General features: G+C 45.4%; 1 protein-coding gene across 2 annotated transcripts in view; it reads left to right on the plus strand.

The window, feature by feature from the left end:
• Positions 1-24,001, plus strand: part of LOC119461518 (FAS-associated factor 2) — a 38,080-nt gene extending 14,079 nt beyond the window's left edge. Inside the window, exons 9-12 of one of the 2 annotated variants that reach the window (XM_037722856.2) lie at positions 5,502-5,679; positions 7,509-7,680; positions 10,013-10,156; positions 20,823-24,001. In XM_037722856.2, the coding sequence (XP_037578784.2) occupies positions 5,502-5,679; positions 7,509-7,680; positions 10,013-10,156; positions 20,823-21,002 (674 nt within the window). In that variant the 3' untranslated portion in view covers positions 21,003-24,001. The remainder of the gene's footprint in view (positions 1-5,501; positions 5,680-7,508; positions 7,681-10,012; positions 10,157-20,822) is intronic. The other variant, XM_049673143.1, reaches the window with a different exon arrangement.
• Positions 24,002-24,314: the final 313 nt, after the last annotated feature.

The following is a 24,314-nucleotide window of genomic DNA, read 5'->3' on the forward strand; positions in this document are numbered from 1 at the left end:
TGGGGGGCAAAATTTTGAGTGATTTTTTTTCTGTGGCCACCCCTAAAAAAGTCACAGTTTCACACAAAAATTGAACCGTTGATTGTGATAGCAAATGCGTAGACAGCTACACGAAGTAAGGATAATAGTTTTATTGGGCACGTAAACTCGCAAACATTTTCTAACTATATGTAAATTAACAAGCATGGTGACAGCGGTAGCAACAGCGAGCGCAACGACCTTTGTGCTGCTTATTACTTCAGCGCAAACTGAGCGGCGAAAACTGAGCACGCACAATGGTATAAGCCACTGTCGTACCTAGACTCTGCGCCAACGCAGATCGCTTTCAAGATAGGGTGTGCGGGGCCACCCAATGCGCAGTTGCTGCACCCCCCCTCTCCCCTCCTCCCGGCGCCATGCGCGCGATGGAATATGGCGCGTTTCCTCCCCACTTTCCTCCGTCGAACGTGGGAGATTGAGGTGCGATTATCGGCGCCGACGGCAAAAATGCGCCTGGAGTGTCCATATAATTGCTATCGCAGTAAAAGTCGGAGACACACGGTACGATTCGGCGTCCCATACAATCGCTGACGCCGAATCACGGCAGCAAGTTCAGGGTGCGTTCATCATGTGAGGAAAAGAAAGAACACACTTCTTGATTGGAAATGTGGGGGGTGTGTTCATTATGTGAGTAAATATGGTATTTTAGGAACCAATTTTTCGGACTCATTGATTATGTGGGCATACACTCTTGGCAGTGACATCAACGGTAGAACCTACCGTATTTATTCGAATTTAATGGGAGGGTTTTTTCCTCTGAGTCATTAGCCTCTTAGTCACCCCCGTCTTACACGCGAATTTTGCCTTTAAGTGTGGCTTCAAGATATTGTGAATTTCTCCTTACAGTGTGGCTTTACGGCAGCATGCGCCGCTATGCTGTGAAGCCATATTTAAAGGCAGAATTTGTAGATAACTTGCACTCTGCATGGTGAAGCTCCCTTCCCCCCTATGATGGTCGCCATTTTGCGTTCTGACTGTGTTAGTAATTCAGAATTTCAGGCAATTCCTGCCGAGTCTGAATAATTCGTCGGCTACTCTATGTCGCCTTATATTAGTGTGCATAACTAAATTTGTTTTCTTGGGTCCCCGAACTGCACCCTCGTCATATAATTGTGACCGTCGAATAAATGCGGTATGTAACACGGAAGTTGAATCTTCAATAGCCGTTACGGGAATATTGCATTAAAGGGACACTAAAGAGAAATATGATTTCTTCTGTACAGTAAAGCCTTATTAATACACACCCGCTTAATAAGTAATTCCGGTTTAAATATATTCGCAATGAATCTCCTGCCCTGTCGCCATTGAACCTAATCTATTGGCTGACCGCTTAAGCCGTAGTTGCTCAACACATGCCAAATGGTTAGTGCATAGCACTTTCTTCATTTTTCGGCACATACAAGCGTGGAATTGGCAAAATTTCGTGCACACAGACCATAGATAGTGAAATTTCTGAATATGGTCCTTTTACGGACTGCAGTTGCCAGCTATAGCAACCTTAAAACTGTAGACATGACAAGTTTCTTGCTTCTGTAGCTTCTGGCGTTTCCATACCGTCGTCAAGATGAATGAGGTGAGTGATGGCCCTTCCATATCCGATGCGGCTAGTGCGTTGACCATCATAAGAGTGCGTTCGCCGACGTTGAGGATGCCATCGTGATGGCGGCAAGTGAAAATCGCAGATTCTTTGCGGCCTGCTCACAAATAAAGCTTGTCTCCTTGTGCGTTTGAGTGAGAGCACTCATTTTTGGCCGATAAGTCTACAGCCGCTCATCTGCCAATGTTGGTTAATTGTTACGTCGCTTAGTGCATACGTGATCCACGTTCCCTGCCAACTACGTAATAGAGAGGTTTTACTGCGTTAGTAAACCACCCTTCCGCAATGCCAAAAACACCACTCTTACTGCGAGAAAATGTTTGATAGGCCAGAAAAGGGTAAAAACGAAAGACGGGTGATGACGCGGCCTTGAAGTTCCCGCACCAGCCCGCCGTGACGTCATGGATTTTGACGGCGTCTGGTAGGGCATATATGTATATAGGTAATTCATTATTGTCAGCCTATTTTTATGTCCACTGCAGGATCAATGCCTCTCCCAGATATCTCCAATTACCCCTGTCTTGCGTTATTCTATTTGAACTTGCGCCTGCAAATTTCCTAATTTCATCACCCCACCTAATTTTCTGCCGTCCTCGACTGTGTTTCTCTTCTCTTGGCACATGTTTTATGACTCTACTGTTCCACTGGTTATCTGCCCCACGCATTACATGGCCTGCCCAGCTCCATTTTTTTTTTCCTAAGAGAAAGCTTTAGCTTGGGTGCTCCTACCTAAATGTATGTAAAAGGAGAATTCATTTTTCTTGACAACCACTGCACCAAATTTGAAGAGGTTTGTTGCATTTAAAAGAGAAACTTAAAATCTAGTCACTGTTGGTTTCAAATTTTTGATTTAGGTCATCAATTTTTTAATTAAAAATTGGTAAAAATTGCCACTTTTTCAGAATTATGTGAATTGCATCTAATAGTACATATAAAGCGGACAAAATTGATATGTTACAAATGAATAAAGAAAAAATTTCTAATATGGAAATACTAGAGCTTTTACAGAACCCACAGAACTACGTAATGCTTTGCAAAAGTATTTATGAAGTACACAGCGATGGCAGAGCTGCTCCAATTGCGCCAAACTGCTACAAAAGAGAAATGCTGCTATACATTCTGCTCCAAACTGTCATTTTTGTTAGTAAGTGCTCCGAATCGGCGTGATGCCCGGCTTGTGATGCTTAGCTTTATCGGCTTTGATCTCATTTCTGCCACAAGAACTGGCATCTTAAATATGTAGCGCATTTATCTGTATTTTGCATCTTGACATGCACACTATTTTGGTGAAATGAGAAAGTGACTGTGATTACTTCGATCTCATACCGATTATCAACTGCTGTTTTCGCAGCAGTTGTATGTGATTCTGGTTACTTTTATGATGTGGTGCTCAGCTTTACCAGTTTGATCTTATTTCTGCCACAAGTACTGGTATTTTAAATATATAGCTCATTTTACTGCACTTTCAATAGCCATCCATCTTCTTAATTGTTTGTTTCTTGCAATTTGTTGATTATTGTACGTATGTGCAATATGTTTCATAATAAATCATATTTATGAAACACTTCGGTGATGCTTTCAACTTAGGAGTCGTATGACATATTTTGCCATCGGCTCCGAAAACGCTTATGGCTGCTCTATAGTGGCATTTTTTCTGCTCCGAAATCTGCTCCAAAAAGTAAAATGTCGCTTCCATCACTGAATACAAAAATACTCATAAAAGTATTTGAAGATGCGGTATTTGGAGTGGAGTATGCTATGTACGAGTATGCTTGCAAAACACAAATTGCCGGTGACAATGTGAACTGAGAAATAAATGCAAAATGCAGAATGTGCAAAGCTGTCATTGGAAACATGTACACAGGAAGAGAGAGAGATAATGAACATTCTATTGAACCAATAAAAAGAAAATGTTAAAAAAATAAGAGGCTGGGTGTGTGATGTAGATGTGACATGGGCTCTCGACTCACATGTTGGAAAAGGCATGGGAAGAAAGTCGGTTGCAGATGCTTGTTGAGGTGATGGGGAGAGGCTACCTTCGGCTGTGGAGAGGGTAGCCTACTCTCTCGCACAATTATTGCAGCATTTCACGTGCTTCTATCTCCTGTTACGATTGGCCAGCGGGCGAAGCGACCTTCGAGCCACTTCTGATTTCCCGAGACGAATCAGCATGGTGAGATCCACAGTACGTCGCATCGGAGAGACCAGCAGCGACACCAAGACGAGACACGTTTGACGGCTACGAGGACTGATGGAATGCACCCGGCCACGGACCACGACGCTGGGACCAAAGAATGCCTGTGAAAGTGTGTCCGACGCTTCCTCACGCCCGCAGCTAGCCGCCAAGGTCGTTCGAAAGATGAACCCGCTAATGGCTGGGCCATCCCAGGAAACAAGACGTGCCAGATTGGGTCAAGCGTGACCCAATCTGGCACGTCCCCTTTGTTCTCTGTGACAGTGAGCCGCGTGCGTCCAAGGCTACCTTCCCAAGAGTGCTCGGGAAATAAAGGCGCCGGAATGTTTATGCGCACTTTCATCTTCAAGGCGCTCTTTCAGCGGCTATGGACGCTCCGGTTGGAGGAAGGTGTGCCCGCAGGTTTCCCTGGATCTAGGGAGGACAGAGGGCATTTAAGCGGACGTTTGCAGCTCAACGAGAGTGCTCCACGAGGTGTCGCTAATGCTCTCCCTTCTGCTCTGACATGTAGCTGGTGCTCTGCGAGAACGATGTAGTCTGTTGAGATTCAGTTAGCGCTGATATGCTACGATGTACTGTGCTTCGTACTCCGGCCAGTACGATGATTCCCTTGTCCTGTAAATAAGTTTGCCTCACCTATGTAAATAAACCCCCTGTTCTGTTTACACTACCTCTCGACCTCGTACTCTTCGTTAACGAAGCAACCCTCGTCAAGTCTGCTCGGATGATGGCATGGGCCCGCTAAGCCTCTGTGTGATGCCCCGGTAGCATCGCCAGCTGCCCGTTAGAGACGCACCGGTGGTGTAGGCTAGAGCGCGACACTCTGTGACACCGGACTCCGAGGCCACAACTCCCGAATCCTACACTCCGCAATTGCTAAACCCTGTAAGACAGACGGACAATTAACTTTTATTTAAACCCTGTAGGAATTTTTTTTTTTTGTGGTGGAGCGCTTTCGAGACACTGCTTTTAACTTGCACTGTATAAAAGAAAGCTTTCTAAGAGGTTGTGGTGAAGGGTTCTTTAAGCGATACATTAACGCTGCACTAAGCACATAATTGCCTGAAAAAACGAAATTTTTTTATTGTCTATCTAAACGTGCAAAATACATTGTGATTAAGCATAATCCATGAAACGAAGAAAAGAAGTATTTTGACAAAACTTTTTCAGCAATAAGGCGGAGACAACACACAGAAAACTGAAAGTGGGCTTCACCCCAAGCCACTTATGGCTTCATTTGGAATTGGTACTAAAAGCTTATGCCATATGTGAACCATAGGTGTACATTTCGTTTTCTTCACATCACATGTGTGATACCACTGCAGCTGGAAATCTTGCATCAGTCTGTCTCCTCTGACCATGTATTCATAAGCAAGCGTGTCACGCACCAGACTTCTTCCTTGTTCTGTGTTCCTACTCTAAACCAACAAATGATGCTTGCTGCTGTGTTGGCCGAAGATGTTTAGCCAGAAACTGTGCGCTCAATACCGAAATTCAGCAAGAAAAATAATTCATGTGTGTTGCCTGTAGGCAACGCTCATCCATAAAGGGTTAAGCGTGATGTGTAGCCGCTGAGAGTTGCACAGATCTCCTCCAATGTTTAATGGGGTACTGTCTCCTTGACTCTGCTAAAGCTGCTGTGACATTGAGCCCCGACTCGTGTTCATTCAGTGTCGCAGGCACTGCGGGAGAACACATACCCATTCCTGGCGATGATAGTTCTGCGGGACCACCGTATGACGGTGGTCGGCCGCCTCGAGGGCCTCATGGAGCCGGACACGGTCATTGTGCGACTGCAGCAGATCATGGCCGACAATGAGGCTGCCCTCATAACAGCTCGCATGGACAGGTCAGTAGGTCGTGGCTTGCCCCTTACCACATTTCTCAGGCACCTTTCGACTGGCTTACTGTTTTGATGGTTGCCAGCGATGACGAACAGGTAATTATAGATCATAGGTTCTGCAGACCACTTATGCTTCTTTACAAAGAAGGACTGTACAAATTTATTTAACGGGGTCCTGAACTACCCTTCGGGCTTGGTGAGAAAACGCAGTCTGCGGATAGCATACGCTGCTGTGAACACCTCAGTCATATTTTGCAGTCGTGTGCGGCGCATGGAGCTCGCAAGTGGAGCTTGAAGTCACCTTTTTCTCAAATGCTCTTTTCAACAGAAGCCTTCTCCGCACTCTTTTCGGGCTGCCTTATTTCGTAATATAGCAGATTTTCACACGCGGCTACTATTGGCCAATAGCTGACATCAATAAAGAAGGGTGTTTGGATCAGTGCGTTTCTTCCTACTGTTATTGTGCATATTTATTGACGAATTTAGTAAACAGGCTGAAGTAAGTGAAAATTTGAATTTTGAATTTTGGTACTTCCGGAAGTACAACTATCGTACTATGTATCACCTGCTATCGTTTGCCAACGCTCAGCCACGCCTGCCTGTGTAGGAGTGAAACTTTGGCCATACTGCTTATCAGTGTCGTAGCCGTTGAGTCTCGCTAATTTCAGTTAATTTTAAATGCTCACCTAGCCTCAAATTATGCAAAACTTAAGGTCAGACCACACGCATGCTCACTTCTGGCCGCTCCTGGCTAGACGCATTGGCAGACATCGCTTCGTATTGAGCTACTGACAGCGCTTCAAAATGCGCAAGTTGGATGTGACTGCTATCCGTCGGTTAACCATCAATCCGTCGGTCAAGCTGGCGCAGGACAAAGCTGGGCCGCACCATGTAGCACGGCCAGACTGGAGCATATGAGTGCGAGCATGCACTCAAGCCCTGTCATGCACAAAGTAAATGCTGCACATATGCTCTACAGTTGTATGTAGGAGCAGTCTCCTGCGTAGCGTAGATACCGCGGCTCTCGCGATGTGCTTCGACGAGTCCACTTGCTGAGCACACTGCGGCTCATTAAGGACAACCACATTTGGTGTGTTGTAGGCGCCAAAATCGGAAATAGTGGCGCCTATGTGAACATCCATAATCAAATTTGAACTGCGCACCACACTGGCATTCAGTAGGTGGAGCACCGTGGGCATGCCCTGCTCCGCCATAGCCTTCGCAGTGCAAGGCATTGAAGAAGGAGCACTGTGAAGGGGACCTTTGATTGGCAATAACTCCACTTCTGCTGAACGCAGTGGAGTACTTTTTGTGGCAAAGTATTTCTGAATTAGTCTATTTTAACTTGAAGTGCATTTCTCGACTTCGATAAAAAGGGATACAGGGCCCTTTAAAGGATATGGTGTATAGCAAACCGTACAATTAAAAAAAACCTTTCCGGGTACTGTTCATGCACACATTATCCGGTTTTTAAAATGTAATACGAGGTTCTTTTTCTCCAACATACGTAGTCATTCCGCATTGCGGGTTACTTGCGACATTTGTACGTAAAAAATAAGATAAATAAGTACACTTCTCTGCATCCGACACAGCCTTGGAAGAACAAATTGGTAAGTTCCTGCTTGTCACAATCTCAGTGAACTGTGCAAGGCACGTGGAGTTTGCAGATAAGCTTGAGATAGGCATATTTTGTATTTCGAATTATTCATATATTGAACTATTTCGCGATCCTCCTTCAAGTTCAATTTATCCGTGATCGAGTGCATGTGACAGTACTTTTATAAGACTGTGCATGTTTTGTTCAGTTACGAGCGAGAAAATGCTTGTGAATGCAGGGACGAGCGGTCCTTGACGCAGAGCTTGCGGCAGCAGCAGGACGAGGCGTACCAGGCCTCGCTGCTCGCCGACCAGGAGAAGGAGCGGCGGCGCCTTGAGGAGGTCAGGCGGCAACAGGAGGAACAGCAGCGCCAGCGGGAGCAAGCCCTTCAGGAGCAGCAGAAGAAAGAGGTCAGGCTTGCCCGCTGCCTCATTCGTCACAACCATGTGGGAAGCGAAACTGAGGAGCGCGCGCATGCCCTCTCCCCCACACTGTCCCCTCACCACGGTGACCTACTTCCGTGCGTCACACTATCATTTTGAATTTCCTGCAAAGTGCCCGTTGCTATACCAACGGGAGATAAAACCTTTTCTGCGTTGAAGTCGCGTCGTCCCGCCGATAGGTATCCGCTGCGGTCACCAGGCTGACTGGCACGTGTCTTTACTACTTCATCTGGTCGATTGCATCTCGAGAGTGTCCTTACCTAAAGATATATCTTGCACCGTGCGCTAGGCCACCGCTGCGATGCATTTCACACCTCTATATATATTTAACATGAATATAATGAATTATTAGATATGTAACGAAGTAAATCTGTGGTTTCTTGCTGATATAAGCATGTAACGAGTGTATGCTTCTGATTAATTTCAGATATAACAAAGGTATTTCCTATTGAATGCAATTGTAGGTGGTTTACCTAAGCATAGTGCTTGTGGCTTCAGTCATTCTTGTGTCTGTGTTGATGAGGCTTTATCTTTCCATATTTTCAAACAATTGTATTTTTCTAATTGCACAAAGGCAATAAGTTGCCATGCACCTGCAATGTTATTGCAAAACGTTGCATTTATAGCTCAATGTTTTGTTGAAAATGATTTATTTGAAAGCTTGCACGCTATTTGAAGACAGAAGAATGAAGTTTAGCCAAAACCATGTACTATTCCCAGGCTAGCTGAACTGCCATACTTGAAGCTCACGCGAACACAGTTAATTTTATTTATTTATTTGTTCGGTACTAGCACCAGAGTTTGCTGTAGTAATTCTTGTAGGAAACCCTATGGGGTGGAGGTCATGTGTCATTCCAGGCTTCACTTATCGGGCAAATAGTCAGCATTGCTGAGAGAGCCAGTTGCTTTCTGGAGGCCAGTTTAAGTGCTGCAGCTAGTGCACTGGCAGCAGTCATTGTATGCCATTACTGCTTCCATGATGGGCATGTATTGACCAACATATCGAGGTTGGCAAATTGTTGATTTGACAGGGCATGCTGAGAGGTTTAAACAGGATTTCTGGGATAACGTAAAACTACAGTAAACTTACGTTAATTCGACTCCGGTTAATTTGATCCCAACCAAAGGTTCTGGCTGGCACCACTGCATTTCCATGGGACCGAACTTCCTTTATTTCAATCCTAAAATTGGTCTTCACCAGATAAATAGAACTTGGCCAGTCGGGCATGCTTGCGTTCAACCCCTATGGTGACCCCATTAACGTTCCCTTTAGTAGCAGCATCTGCCTTGGCGGTGCTTAGGGGACAGTGAACGCGTTGAACACACCTGATCTCCCATCGAAAACGCCGGTTTTCAGCCTACCCTAGGAAGATTTTCAAGCAATAAGCATAGCTGTGGATGTCTGATTAGGGTATTTACGAGATTCCAACATGCACTTTCTTTCTTTTTTGTTTTTAAAGTATTGAGCTGAAAATTGCCTGCGCGGTGCAATCGGATACGAAACGAAAACCGCCTTTGAGGCGTTCGTATGCTTTATTGCATAACACAAATGTAGTGCGGCGAAGCTGACTTAAAAAGAAATGTGTGGCAAAGCTAACATTTGGAAACCGGATGCCATTGTGCAACACGTATATTTCTTGATAAAAATAGCGTGCACGTTAGATTTCTCTTTTCTTCATTAATGTTAATGTAATTTCTACTTTAGTCTTCTACTTCAGACACCTAGAATGTGGGTGCTTGTTTGATTCTGGGGTGTGTTAGATTCTGGCTAATTCTGCCAATGAATCGGTGATGTGTGTTGGCATTTCTTGTGCATCTTGTTTAATTCCATCTGCCAGATAATTCAATCAATTTTGTCGGTTCCATCAGGGTCAAATTAATGGAAGTCGACTGTATTTCTTTATGCTTTTATTCCAAAACAATCGTGCCCTACACGATTGTTAAAAAATTGCTGCGCCCAGATATTTTTACCCATCACGGAGGACTAATGGCAGATTTAGTATAAAGACAGAGCATAATAGTTTTGTTATTGTGACCCAAATTGGTGTTATTGTACTTAAAGAGGTGCACAGGGCAGATAAGTAGCTTGATTGGCTTAATGGGAAGTAGAAACGATGGAACCCAGCCTTTAAGAAGCAAACACTAGGAGAGAAGTAGACGGACACACGCTGGGACTAGCAACAAGTTTAATAAAGACAACCACACAGAAGTTCCACAGGGAAGCCAGAGCGCTTCCCTGTGAACTTCTGGGAAGGGAGGTGAAACGAAGTCATTTTAAGAAGCAGTACTTCTCTTGTAGGAGATTCAGCGCATGAAGCTGGAGCTGGTGGATCAGATCCCTGAAGAGCCACCAGATTCAGACCCTGGGAGCATTCATCTCGTCATCAAGCTGCCAACAGGAACACGTCTTGAGAGGCGGTTCAGGCGGTCACAGTCACTCAAGGTGTGTAGACTTGACTGCTGCAGTAATGGTTGGAGCACTGATTGCATTTTTTTCGTGGCTAAGGGAACTTTGTATACACTTCTGCATCTTTTATCCCATTTCCAATAATAATAATAATAATAATAATAATAATAATAGTAGTAGTAGTAATCCAAGCATGCGTAATATGGAAGATGTGGGAATGACTCATGCCTGCAGCAAGTTGTCTTTTCGTCCACTTTCATTTTCCTTTTATTGCACTTATAAGTAACTGTCAATTTCCCCTTTGCTTTCTCTGGCTTCGTTGTCTATTCGCTTCATATGGTTGTAACTAACAAAAACATCCAGCCCCTTGTTTCCCCTTAGCTTCTCGTTTGGGCGAAGAAAGGTCACGTGACTCATGTTGTTTTATACAAACTAGCTAGATGAAAATCGTTTTACGGTCTCTTAGCTGGACAGTCTTACCATTGAATACTTTTATATTATTCTGTAGTTTTCATACTGTGTTGGGCGTGTGTTACTTGTAATTGCAGTTTCGTGGCCAGTCGGGACAGTAAAATGCCAACTGGAAGTGAACAACAAAAGGAATGCTCATTGTTCTTGTGTCGTCACTCAGTGTCATCACAAACTAATACGATCGATCTCGTGAACTCGGTTACACCGAATTATTGTCTATATCGAACAGTTGTAATATGTCCTTCGAAATCCTATGTATAAGTACAGTAAAACCTCGATAATTCGAAGGTCGCCAGACAACAAAAATTCTTCTAATTAAGTGGATTTTCGAATTAACCGAAATGAATTAAAAAAAGAAAACAATCAAGAACTTGCCGCAAATAGAAATCACTTTTATTTTCCATGTCCGAGAAAGATCACTCGAAGTATTCACTGATGCGGTATTACTTGGTGCGGTAGTTCGCCGCCCTCAGTGCCATGCTCTCCAGCTGGTACACAACACATAGCATACAAATATCGATGCTGCGGGTGATGCTGTGCAGCAGCACCAAGTGCGTAACTTGCAACCAGGCGCAAGGGGAATTGGCGACGCAATCTCCCACGCAAAGGGAGGGAGGTGGGGGGGGGGGCGACTTCTACTCTTCTAACTACTGTGTACTTATCGCCGGAGCGGGTTCTCATGCGCACCATATCTTGCGATCTCCAGACGGCTCTGACCTTTGTATGCGCTGTGGTTTCGCCGCTCAGTTTCCGTTGAAGCAATAGACCGCACGAACCTTCGCTCACTGCGGCAGCCGCGCTCGTGCGCGCTGACACCATGCTTGTTAATTCAACAAGTTTTTTTTTTTTTTTTTTTTTTTCTCTAAAGTTTCGGTTGCTATTTTGAACGTGGTGTGTACACTGAGCAGGTGTCTCGGGGACCCACGTCTCGGGGATCAGTGCTACCTCCTGTGCCTTCACGATAGCTAAGCGGTGCGAAGCCCGTTCCTTCAATCTCCATGACGAACTCCGTTGGCGGAGATCGCCAACGCGGTGACGTTCGTGTCGACTGTACACAGAGACGACGTCACTGCTGCGCAAATCCAAGCAAGTCGATCCCCTCCAAGTGTAGTATAAGGCAGGGCATTATTAGAGATTCTTTTTAAGCCACACTAATAATTATTTTTTTTCGGCCGAACGAGTTTTTCGGACTATTTTTCAGTCCCCACGAGCTCGGAAAATCGGTTGGCGACTGTACGGAGCGCCCTAACCGAACAGCCGCACGTTGCTACCAGCCGGAAACTTCGAATTATCCCAAAATAGCCGCGCGGGCCATTCAAATTATCTGGTAGAATTTGCATTGAAAATGACGGACCGCTCCAATTCTTCGAATTAACCGAAATTTCGAATTATCGAGGTTTTACTGTATAGCGCCGCTGCACTATGCATGTATTGAACTCCCGTGCACCGCCACACTTCAATATAACAAACGCTGCACCGTGCTGCGCCCCTGCAAGTGCCCTTCTCCCAACGGAGACGCGATCACTTTTTGCACCGTCGGCAGCATTTAATGCAGACGAATTCAAAACTGCGCTGTATTGGCAGATGTTGTCAAACAACACAGTTGAACCCACCAAGAAAATCCCATTGTCATAACCGATAACTGTTATTAACCGGATTGCATGAAAAGGATGCAGAGGGAAAAACATTCAAACATTTTTTTTAGAGAGAAAGAAACACAGTTGTACCCACTTGTAGCATTGCCAGTTTTAACTATACTCGAATGTAAGAATGAGCAACTGCCCCGTCCTGAACTTTTGTGCTTTCTATGGTAAAATAAATTGCTTACTACATTGTTCCCATGCTGTATTATTGGCTATAACAATTAAATTTAACTGGGTGTGTGCCCCGAAAGAAAAAGAAATGCGAAAACCAGGAAAAAAAAAATGTTTGCTGCTTTGGCACCTACACCCTTGTGGTGAATGTGACAAGGAGGCTTTTTTTTTTCTTTTCGTTTTCTTTTTTCTTTTTTTTAAACGAGGATTTTGTGTTTTCTTCTAGGAGCACACACTCTGTAGCCAGATTTAATTGTTATGACCGATTGGAGCGTTGTAGTTAGCTGATTATTTTACCTAGAATGCATACAAAAGTTGACAGTGCATTGGCTGCCCATAGTTATATGCGATATATTGTCAAAACCGGTAATATTATAAGTGGGTTCTACTCTACATTGAATCTGAAGAGCTGATTGCCACTCGGCTTCAAAAACTCGCTCTTTTCACTGAGTAGCCCCGGGCATCGGATGCTGAACTGGAGATGCCTGTGCCACCGGGTTTGTCTTCTTGTAGATGAGAGATTTCCACGAATGGCATTTTAGGGTTCCATGAGCAGCCAAAATGAAGCTAACCCGCAACCTCCTCTATGATGGATTTTTACATTACAACTGAACAAAACTACCGTTCACCTCATCTGCACCAGGGACGGCAAGACATGCTACGCTGAATGGTACGCAAGGAGAGACGGGCGAACTTAGGGCAGACGAGAAGCCAAGACGACTGGTTCCAATAGGAAGTTGGTTCCAAAACCGAAACTCAACACAAGAGTCTGCCTGGTTGACTAGTTGGCGACGTATGACATGACGATTGGCTGTTAAAACGGGGTATTGCGGACACGCGACAAGGCACATTCATGTGCGCTTCACAATGCAAGTGGGCTGATGGCAGCACAGGGCATACAGGCTGGTTTGCTTCCATGCTGTGTCCATTTCTACCTTATCCTGAATAAAAAAAATTGCTGTGGTTTAGCTTTGGTTAACCCTGGTTGATAGCGAAAGCTTCACTGCCCTGGCTAGGTCCATTATCGAGCTGTGGCTGAGGTGTGGTTTCGCAATGATATACAGACATGTTTGCAATGAATACAGTGTTTATTCATCATTTCTTTTTATGCCTATGAAGACACTGCGGGGATCAGTAAAGTAGTGAGACTTGGTTGCAACTCGCAGCCGGGCCCAACTCTACTCGAGCAACGACTGCAATGTCTCCTTTCAGGGCTCTGTAAAGGCCTAAATATTGCCCAACGTAGCGTGAACGCACACACACGTTTTATGTCACATTGGCGAGAACAACACCGGCTGTAGTTCGACCGATGATTCGCTGTACTGGCGCCGCCAATGTAACCGGACACTCGGTCAATGCGCTCCGACGCACCCAGCGTCTGATGACGCTCTCCCGCATGCTGATAATGTCGGACTGTAAACGTGCCTTAATGCTCTCTTGTGGTTTGACCTCTAGCTCTCAAGCTGAAAAGTGTTGAGTTGCTGACGGCTGCTCGAGATAGCGTAATGAAGCTTTCGCTTCAAAATGCGCAACAAGCACTTCGATGCACTCAAGGCGTGCACCACAGTCTCGCGTCCGGCTTCGACGCAGGCTTTTTTCATTGGCGTTGTGATCAGTATGTCAAAGGCCACCTTCTATCCAGAGTGTGACCAACTTGTGACATTCTTGCGCAAGAAATGAGTAAACTTTCATGCGTTTGACGTGGCCTTAGAGAAGCAAATTGGTAAATCCCTGCTTTTGTCGGTCTTTAGAAACTCTGCGACATGTGTGGAGAGGTTTCAGATAAGCAATACAGTCGAACCCGGATATATTGAATCTGAAGGGGAACACAAAAAAGTTTGATATATAGGTAATTTGATATGTAAAATAATAGGCCGCAAGGCAAACGGCGGCTTGCCGATTGGTGCATCTGAGGGCCGCTAATTTACCGCACGCAACTTGGAAAAAAAAGCAAGCACACCTTATTTACCTGCAAAAAAAACTGCAAGATCGCTTTCAACTTCATTGCAAAGTCCAAGTTGATTGTTTTCTTTGCACTTGCAGCGGCCATCGCTTGTGAAAAATGAACTCACGAATAGAACTCACGAATAGGCACTCAACCCACACGACGACGCCACGAAAATCAAAATGAAGGAAGTTGACGTTCGAGGTAGCATGCGGGCTAGCCGAACAGCTCGATGGGGGCTCAATTGACTGCACACACAACCCACACGACCCACACAGTTCAACTGGCTGCACATTCTCTTCTCCACCTCCAGGTGCCAAAAGACCTCAAAGTGCACAAAGAAGTGCACTTTGAGGTCTTCGACGTGGCGTCGCATCCGATATAACGAATGTGCTGGTGAATGGGCGTTCTATATACGTGTGCACCAACCCTATGCATTTGCATGGGATTTTCAAGGGGATTTTACAGCTGTTCGATATACACGATAATTCGTTATACGTGGGTTCGATATACATATCCGGCTTCGACTGTATTTCGAATAATTGATAAATCAAACTATTTCGCAATCCCCTTCGAGTTCTATATATCCAGGATTGACTGATTGCAAACGTTATTGTGATCTTGTCCTCACAACTCGCTACACTGTTATAAAAAAAATGTCAGTCTAACAATGGCAGGCGGCCATGGTGCTAATCATGTACAGATTTACGCATGACACTGTGTGGCAGCAGCCACTAGCAGTACGCATGATCCACATGAAAACTCTGCTTTCAACACCATCTCCACTGCATGAGCCATTTCTTTTTATTCCATAATTAATGATCAAGTTTCTCGTGCATGCCAGCCAACTTCTTCGATTTTATCTTAAGATGCTGAATTTTTAGAGCTTGTTTACGATTGTCATAGTGACACGAATAATTTTACAATTTTTTTTGGTGTGTGTCTGGTTTAAGGTAGAACTGATTTCAAAAAAATATAGAAACAATCACTGGTCGATTTTTGAGACCCATCAATTCTGCAGACTTACCTGTAGCAGGGACACCAACATTTAAAACCAATGTATATTACAGCGTGGCGTGGAGCAGAGCTAGAACACCTGGCTTTAAATCTGAAGGTCGCAAGTTTGAATCCTCCTCCAGTCCACGGCATTTTCAGGCAAAAAAAAAAAAAAAAACGAGAGCTAATGGGGCTATACTAGTCCAGGTGCAACCAAATTAGGAAGTCCCAGTAAGCTTCAACCTCACCCTCACTCCTTCACCAGAACTGGAATTGGCCTCCCTGGTGCAGTATTCGGCTGCTACCACCTCCCTCATGACTCCTACAATACAGAAGAATAAAATTGGATTGGAGTGAATACCAAATCCTGACTGGGAGCTTAACACTGTCATTGAAAAGAAAAGTGTACAATCATTGCACTCTACCGGTGCTAACATATGGGGCAGAAACTTAGAGGTTAACAAAGAAGCTTGAGAAAAAGTTAAGGACCACACAAAGAGCGATGGAACGAAAAATGTTAGGCTTAACGTAAAGAGACAGGAAGAGAGCGGTGTGGATTAGAGAGCAAATGGGGATAGCCAATATTCTAGTTGACATTAAGAGGAAAAAATGGAGCTGGGCAGGCTATGTAATGCGTAGGATGGATAATCGGTGGACTATTAGAGTTACAGAATGGATACCAAGAGAAGGGAAGTGCAGTCGAGGACCGCAGAAAACTAGGTGGGGTGATGAAGTTAGGAAATTTGCAGGTGCAAGTTGGAATCAGCTAGCGCAAGACAGAGGTAATTGGAGATCATAGGGACAGGCCTTCGTCCTGCAGTGGACATAAATATAGGCTGATGATGATGATATAACAGCTGCGAAGTTTTGGCCGCAGTTATGGGAATATTTTATGAATAAACTTCATAAATTTTTCTGCTTGTGGCCCAGGTCATTCTTGCTGAATACATATACAGCAAAACCGCATTCATATGTTTTTGAAAAAATATGCGAGAAAAAACCTACTAACCAGGAAAGCATATGATTCAAAGTCATTGAAACGTTTGGCAGACAACTGTAGATGGCACCTATGTAATGCGAAGTGTTGCGCAAATTGCTGCAGCACAAGACGCCGGTGCGCATTGAGCTGGTGTGGACCGAGCGGCACGCGACAGGCTTTGCCATTTTCCTGTTGCCGATGCTTTAAGATGGCAGTGGGAAGCTTAAACAGAATCGAGCTAATGGCCGATGCCGGAATACGGTACTGCCAGAGTGAACCATGACGCCCACTATGCACCGTAAGCACCAGGGAAAGGCAGCACGTTTGAGTACAGTGGAATCTCAATGATACGAATCTCACGGGGTCACGAAAAAAATTTGTATTAGCCGAATTTCGTGTCATCGAAACACAATTAAAACTAGCTAAATTAAAAAGTCGAGAGGTGAACTCACTCAGGCACGCATACGTAAAAAGCATTTACAGTAGACCACTTATAACGTAACCGTTTATAGTGCAGAACTGGCTACAACGCGGCCTTTTCCGAATCCCGTTTACCCTCCCATAGAACTTCATGTATACGCATACTGCTTACAGTGCAGCCGCATGAGACGAAATTGCTGCTTCCGCGGGAAAATCTCGCCGACAAGGGCGGTAGCGAGCACGAGGTGTGCCCACCGATGGGAGAGGAGATCAACGAGGGCGATGCGGAGGAGGAGCATGAGACGTGAAGCACGAGTCCAAGGGCGATAAAGTCGTCACCGCGCGCCGTATGTGCGAGTGAAAGCGTGCGGGGGACGCGCGCCTTCATGGACAGCGAACGCACAGCGGAGAGCAAACGCGACTTCCGTAGTACGAAAGGCCAGGGGGGTATGGGAGGGAGGGAGGGCAACGCTGTGCTGCGGCACCAAATGCGTACAGTCGACGTCCGATTTCCCGGACCCTCAAGGGACCGCGAAAACGTCCGGAAAATCGGGCAGTCCGGAAAAACGAATGCACGTGAAAACGCACCTTTTTGGTAGGTATTTTTCGCTGACGGAGAGGGTCACGGCCGGAGTACAAGATTCTCATTGCTATTCAGCCAATGCATCGTTTAGGTGGATCTAAAAAGAGCCGTTTATATAAAAAAAAAAAAAAAACATACGACGTGGCCGGCGCTACCTCATAGGTCAGCACTTGGGCGCAAAGAAGTCGCTTATTTTCTTTTGCACGGTGCGCTTGCCCGCGATCATGTCTGCCTCAATTTCAGTCAACGTCATGTTGCCGCTGTACACCGATGACAGTGTCATCAGTGCTCGCGTCAACTCCGAGCTCGTTGGCTGTGTAGGAGCTGGCTCTTCGTTCTCGGTGTCGGAGTCGTTGGAATCCTCCGTAACTTGACGAATGATTTCGTCATCGGTCAACTCCGCACATAGCTCGAGGTCTTTGTCAGCGTCGGCGAAGCCCTCAAAGGCTATCCCGGCTGGAATCGACACGCCGGCAGCGCGCAGATCGTCGAAGGCAACGTCCGCGGATGGCAGTTCGTCAGTTCGTCCACGGAGGGCAGTTCGCGGATGGCAGTTCGTTCAAAGGCGCGGACGAAGACGAAGGAGCAGTCAGTGCCATCGCTGTAAACGGCGAATCCGCTCGACGAAAAGCGCAGCACGAAACAGCTAGGAACTCGGTGGATGCTGAAGGTCGGGAAACGTGATCACTGAAGATAGCGCGCAGCAGCAAATGATCAACCGCAGACACGACCGCAGAGCTGGCAGAGCTGACAAAACAACACGTGAACGAACACAGTGAGGTTTGGCTTGGCTAAGCTACGGTTGGCAACGGATTGACACGTGCGGTTTCGAGGTTACGGCAGCCGCGGCGCGGTGCGGCGGTGCTGCTGGCCACACCTGCGATGCGAGTATGGTGGGTTCGAGGATAAGAAAACAACCAAAATGGCGGCGTCGGTGGTGACTTTGGGTCGGCGGTTAACAGTGAAAAGTCCGGGAAATCGGATGGCGAAGGCTATAAGCGTCCGGAATTTCGGACTTTTTAATACATTGACTCTATGGGGAACTTGACGGTGCCACAGATGAGTCCGGGAAATCAGGCATGTCCGGAATTTCGGGCATCCGGGAAATCGGATGTCAACTGTATCTTGCAACCTGACGCTGCGCCGTGCTCCCTATTGGGCAGCAGAAATAAGCGTCATTTTTATTCTTCAATAAAATCACTACTACTATCTTGCAACCGAGCGCAAGGGTAACTGGCGACGCAATCTCCCCACGCGAAAGGAGCAAAGCGGGAATGTAGCGCGGGAGAGAGGGAGAGGGGGGGGCGGCGCCTGTGCCAGCTGTCGGTGTTGTCGCGCGCACCATATCTTGAAAGCGATCTCCACACGGCTCTGACCTTTGTATGCGCTGTGCTTACGCCACTCAGTTTCCATTGAAGCGATAGACCGCACGAACCTTCGCTTGCTGCGGCGGCCGCGCATGGGGAAGCGTGGCCGCCGCAACGAGCGAAGAGACAAAAAGGAAAGCACAAAAGCAACAAAAGCGCCACCGCTTCAATTGAACTCCTCGCACCCAGTCGCGGCTTCCGCGCTGTCCGGCGCCGCGTCCGCGCCTCCGCACCAAAAGAGAAAGGGAAAACGCGCGAGACTGCGCGCTGTTCTCTTTCGCGGCCGTCGGTGGGGCGGCGTTTATTCGTATCAACCGATGCGGGTCGAAAATCAATTCGTAACAACCGTTCTCTAGCACGTTGCAAAGTAATGGGGCTCGGCCGGGACCTCAGAAAAATTCGTATCATCCTGAAATTCGTATTAGATGTGATCGTATCATCGAGATTGCACTGTAATCGCCTTTTAAAAGTGGGCAGTATGCTTTCAACGGCACTATGCCCCTCATGCACGATGTGAAACAGATGCCTATCGCAAAAGGGTTAGCGGACATAGCTGTGAATGGCGATGTGCAATGATCTGTGGGATTTGCTGGTTGGTAAATGGAAACGAAATCAAGCTGGTGGACGACGCGGATTATGATGTCGCCAGAGCAAAACATGATGCTCACTTCATGCAGCGGGGAGCAGCGACCCATTTGGATTATTGCCTTTTCAATAGCTTGTAATATGTATGCACGCTTTTAATGGCACTATGCCACACACACGTGCTGGGTTGGCACTGTTAGAGCTGTGAATGGTGATGTACTGCGACACCCACAAGAGGATTTGTCGGTACTGGAAGAGGAATGCGTGCATACTGGTATTCTCACGTGACACGGGTGGGCGAGTACTGCCTGGAAGTTGTCGTTGCGGGCGCCTTTTCTTGGTTACATGGGATCTAGTGGCCTGAAAACGTATTGTACGATCGCAGTTTTGCGATGTATTGATCTTTGGTTCCAAAAGATCATGTTTTCCGGAAACGTATCAACCGGTGACAAAAGATGTGTTACTGTATAGGGTGATTTTTTTTTTTGTTCTCAATCGCGAACGTTGGCGCCAGGAAATTGTACAAAAAGGGATCGTATCAACGAGGTTCTACTGCACAGTAGAACCCTTTGATACATTCTGTGCTGTTGAGTTTTCCCGGCTACTACATTGCATTTTCCCAGTCCCGACCTAATGCCCGTTGACTCCTATGTATTATATTACCATGTTATACATCCCCATTCTGTAATGTGCTGGCATTTTATGTTGTATTTGAATGTAGCGCTCACGTAAATTTAGCGGTGCAGAGGGGAATTTGGATGTACGAAATGCCGGAAGTGAATTATTGTCGCTCCCGATAAGCGTGTCATGGCATGGTCGTAGTTTTTACTTGCTCCCTAAAGTCTGTTTTGCTTGCATACAGTTATGTTATGCAGTAAAGCATAGCAGGAGTGGAAAGAGGCCACTATTAACGGAACATTGTCTGTACCCATTAATTACACACGCACGGAGAGCTGTTTCTGACATTGCTACGGCCATTTGGGGCCTTCGTCACTGTAATGTTTTCTTCTCTGTTATTTGTTTTCTGCTGTCCCTTCAAAAGCGTATCAGCACGGTTCTACTGTAGTAAAGCAGCTTGCTTGTTCAGTGACTTTACGTAGGAAAGTCAGCAAATCGTTGATAAGCAATCAACATGCGAGTAATCAAACAGTTTTAGTATATTTCATCAAATGTTACTATTTTTCGCTTCCTACTGTAGTATTCTTCATTATCTATGGTTGGCGGGTGTAGTATCATGGCCTTCTGTTGATAAATGCTAACTGAGGACATACTATCTACAGAACTATTCCAGCAACCTGTGAACCAATATTTACTGCTGAAACATAAAATCCTTGACTTACAATGTGTGGTTTACAATTTTGTACTATAGCTACAATGTTACATTGAGGTTCTTACTTCTGTGCATGTATGATATGGGCTAGCTGAATTTTTTTATGAATGATGTGTATAATTGCTTGCCAACTCTGCCCTTACATCTGAAGGCTGGTTGCAGTACCTTTATTTTGCTTTTTTTTTTTCCTGCCCCATCTTACGTTGGCCCAGTATCTGTACTTCTACGTATTCTGCCAAGCGGATGCACCCAACAGCTTCGAGATCATCACGAACTTCCCACGACGGACACTGCCCTGTGAGCCGACGCGTGAGTGCCCAGAGCCGCCGAGTTTTGCCGAGCTTGGACTTGGGAAGACAGAGACTGTGTTTGTCCATGACCTGGAGGCGTGAGCATCACCCCCTTCGCAAGACTGCGCCCCACCGCCCTAGGTTTTTTTTCTTTCTCTTGCCACTGCCGCTGCTGCTGGTTCTCATTATTCTTCTCCTGCTGGCATAAGCTGGTAACTGTTGGCTGCACGCAACAAACAGGCCTATTTTTCATCATCGTTCTGGCCGTTAGTCGTCGTCGTCGTCACGAGACCTCGTTCACTCTCGTACCATGCGCAGTTACAACTGTGAGTTCATTCTTGGGCCGTCTTGGAGCAGTCTACTTTAAAAAAAAAATTTCAGGGTATGGGGTAAGTGTTTGCTATTAAAATCCCTACAGGGAACTCTGGCAATGTGTTCGTTCCGCTACCATGGGAATTATGGTTAGTACACGGATTTGTCTGATCTTCGTACTTGTGGCTTTGTTTACTCTGCTTTATCTGCCTTTATTGGTCGAAAGTTCGAAGCAATGTTATTTTTCTAAATACACTTGGAAATAAGACTCTGCGGACATGCATGATCGCTGCGAATTGTGTCATAACTCAATAGTTTTTTTTGGTAACAATCAGTATCAAAGTCTTTGCAAAGCTGTTCGAAGCCAGAAGGATGGGCATATTTGTGTTCTAACCACGATTCATGTGGTGGCTGAACGGCCGTTCTTGCCGCTTCCATGGAAACTAGTGCCGGAGTTCCCTATAATAATGTTTGCAGGAAACTGTATGGGGCAAAGGGCAGGGAACAAACACTATGGAGTTCTGTGCGCAAATGCATCACGAGAGGCTGCCGAAGACCCATGTGCGCATTTTCTTTGTTTTAGTCTCCTTTTGTAGTCTCCTTTCTGCAGTTTTGCACCATCTGAATCGTATATCAATGTTCTGCTAGGAAGGCATCGCAGGTCAGACCCAGCTGCTCTGCCAATGATAGTTGCCACTTGTGAACTGGCATGTGTTGTTATAACGAGCCTCTTACTTTTCGCTGACTGTGCTTTTGTCATAAGGATGCAAAAACACAGCAGCAACTGCATTTAAATTATGTGCTATTTCGTCATTGTTCTGTAAAAAAAAAAAGGAAGTCATGAGCTGCTGTTGCAGCTTCACCTCAGTCGTGGTGAAAGTTGTCTTTACTCGCAAGATGCAAGTGGTATTTGCCAAAGACAATGGACAATCTAGACCTGTTTATTACCCGCAGAACTGTAGAAAAGAGGCTGTGTAGGTTTTTTGTGTTTTTTTTTTCCATTCCGTCTTCCAGTTTTAGTTGCTCAGGAGTTGATCGAAAAAATTGTAATTTGCGAGTGTAAACTCTGTGCTACCTACCTTTGGAAACTTGGTTTCTTCAGGTTGTCTTGGAATTTTGTTGCCATTTGTAAAAAAAAAAGGAATCTTCTTTGACGTAGCAAATGGCAGAGGTAACCGGCACCTGCCAATTTATTCGATTTTGTCGTTAGTATTATTTTGGGGGGCACACATACATTTCAACCGCACTCATCTCTATGTGCCTGAATTTAACGACAGGAAGCGTTTCTCATAGAAATGGGAAAGCTTCGTTGGCAGTTTAACTGCAACAGGGGCCTCGGCAGGATGTCGTAATTGTTTGACTCGAGATATTTACCAGTAGCTGTATGCGAAGCTGGAGCAACAGTTGTATCAGTTCCCCATCTGCCTGGCTGGACGTTGGCTATGTGCACTTTGAAATGTATTTTGCTTCCTTTCTTGCTGGTACAGCTACCATACGACAAGGATTGAACAGTTAAATTAGTGTAAGCCACGACACAGAGGAAAGCTTGAGACGAGGGGATTAACCTACTCGGGCTTGCCTCAGTGTCAGAAGATGTCAGCTTGCTGCAGAAGCATGCAGGCCACATGGCATGTGGCCAGAGTCGACTCTGAGTCACGATCATACTGATGGTGCTCTGTGGAGTTCGTAGAACGAGAAGGAATTATGTCTTCATTGTCGACAACTCCAAATGCCCCAGTTTGGTAAGAGCACTCAGTGGACGTTGACGAGTCCTTGCATTTCAAGTCGTCAGCAGTGTGTCTTCTTCAGTTGACAAACGGGCAGGGAATGTTGTAAGGCACAAAAAAATTTCATTTGCTGTGCTGTGTCTATGGCAAATATATCTACGAAGTCGTAGCACATTTGCTTTTGTCTTAACAGAAATGGCTCCCCGACAAGAAGACATCAGATGTACAAAATATGTTGTTGATCTAGCGAGGAAACTGGTTTTATTTTGACCAGTGGACGACAGATTCGGCTACTGCAGTTTCTGTCTCTGCGATAATGTATGGCTGCAATACATTTCGGAACAATCATATTTCGCGACATTACAATAAAAACATTTTCATTGTGTTATTGAACTGATTACGAAGCCTAGCAGCAGCTCTAGCAACACGCAAAGTGGCTTTTATACATCTGACAAAAGCTGCGCAATTTGTTTTGGGGGAAAGAAATGTACTAGTGAGGGCTCATGCAGTCTAATTGGGCTTGCAAGGGTTATATCCTTGATTATGCGACATTGTGGCATGTACAGTACGAAGCTGACGATGTTGCGTAAAGTGCTATATGCCCTTTTCTTCTGCACCTTTTGTTTATAGCATCTTCATCACTTTGACCTCATGGTGTTGTGAATAGAAAATGTGAAATCTGCAAGCTAAATCTTTCTCTTTTTTGTTTTGAATTTTTACTATAAGCTAAAGTTTTGACGAGGTTTGTCATAGCTTTGTAATGAACTCGCCGGTTACTCTGCAATGTTACTTTGCTTCTTATGCGAGCATTGTTCATTTGAAATCATTTGATGCTATGCCCTTTAGGTTCCCTGCTCCCTCACTGTCGTCGGCACCAAGCAGCGTGATGTAATTATTTATATGGAGCTGTATCTACAAGATTTATAGAAGAGAGAGAGAAGCTCTGTGGCCTCTGTGAGTGCAAGCGACACACTGGTAGTGTGTTGTCCAGCTACTGACGTAGCCATGAGCTCAGCTGATGTGCCTGATTTTTACATCAATAAAAAAATGGAATACTGTGTATTTTGGCTTTGTGTATACTATCTGTATGTTTCCTCCGTCGCCACTTAATGTGAGCAATAGCATTGTTGGCAACATCCTGTGATGCCAAGTTCAAACATAGTATCAGAATTATTACTGCTATGACAGACTATGTTCTACTTACCTCACATAATGAAGGCATTGACATAAGAACCATCTTGAAATGGCGTGCAACGGGACAGCACAACAGAGGTGCCATTTCAAGATGGTTCTTATGTCAAAATACCAACTAGCCCAACATTCAATTCTTTTAATGAAGGCATTCGGAGTAACATAATCATTAATGTTCATAGCA

This window comes from Dermacentor silvarum, chromosome 8 (genome assembly GCF_013339745.2).
Source record: "Dermacentor silvarum isolate Dsil-2018 chromosome 8, BIME_Dsil_1.4, whole genome shotgun sequence".
NCBI classification, from domain to species: Eukaryota; Metazoa; Arthropoda; class Arachnida; order Ixodida; family Ixodidae; genus Dermacentor; species Dermacentor silvarum.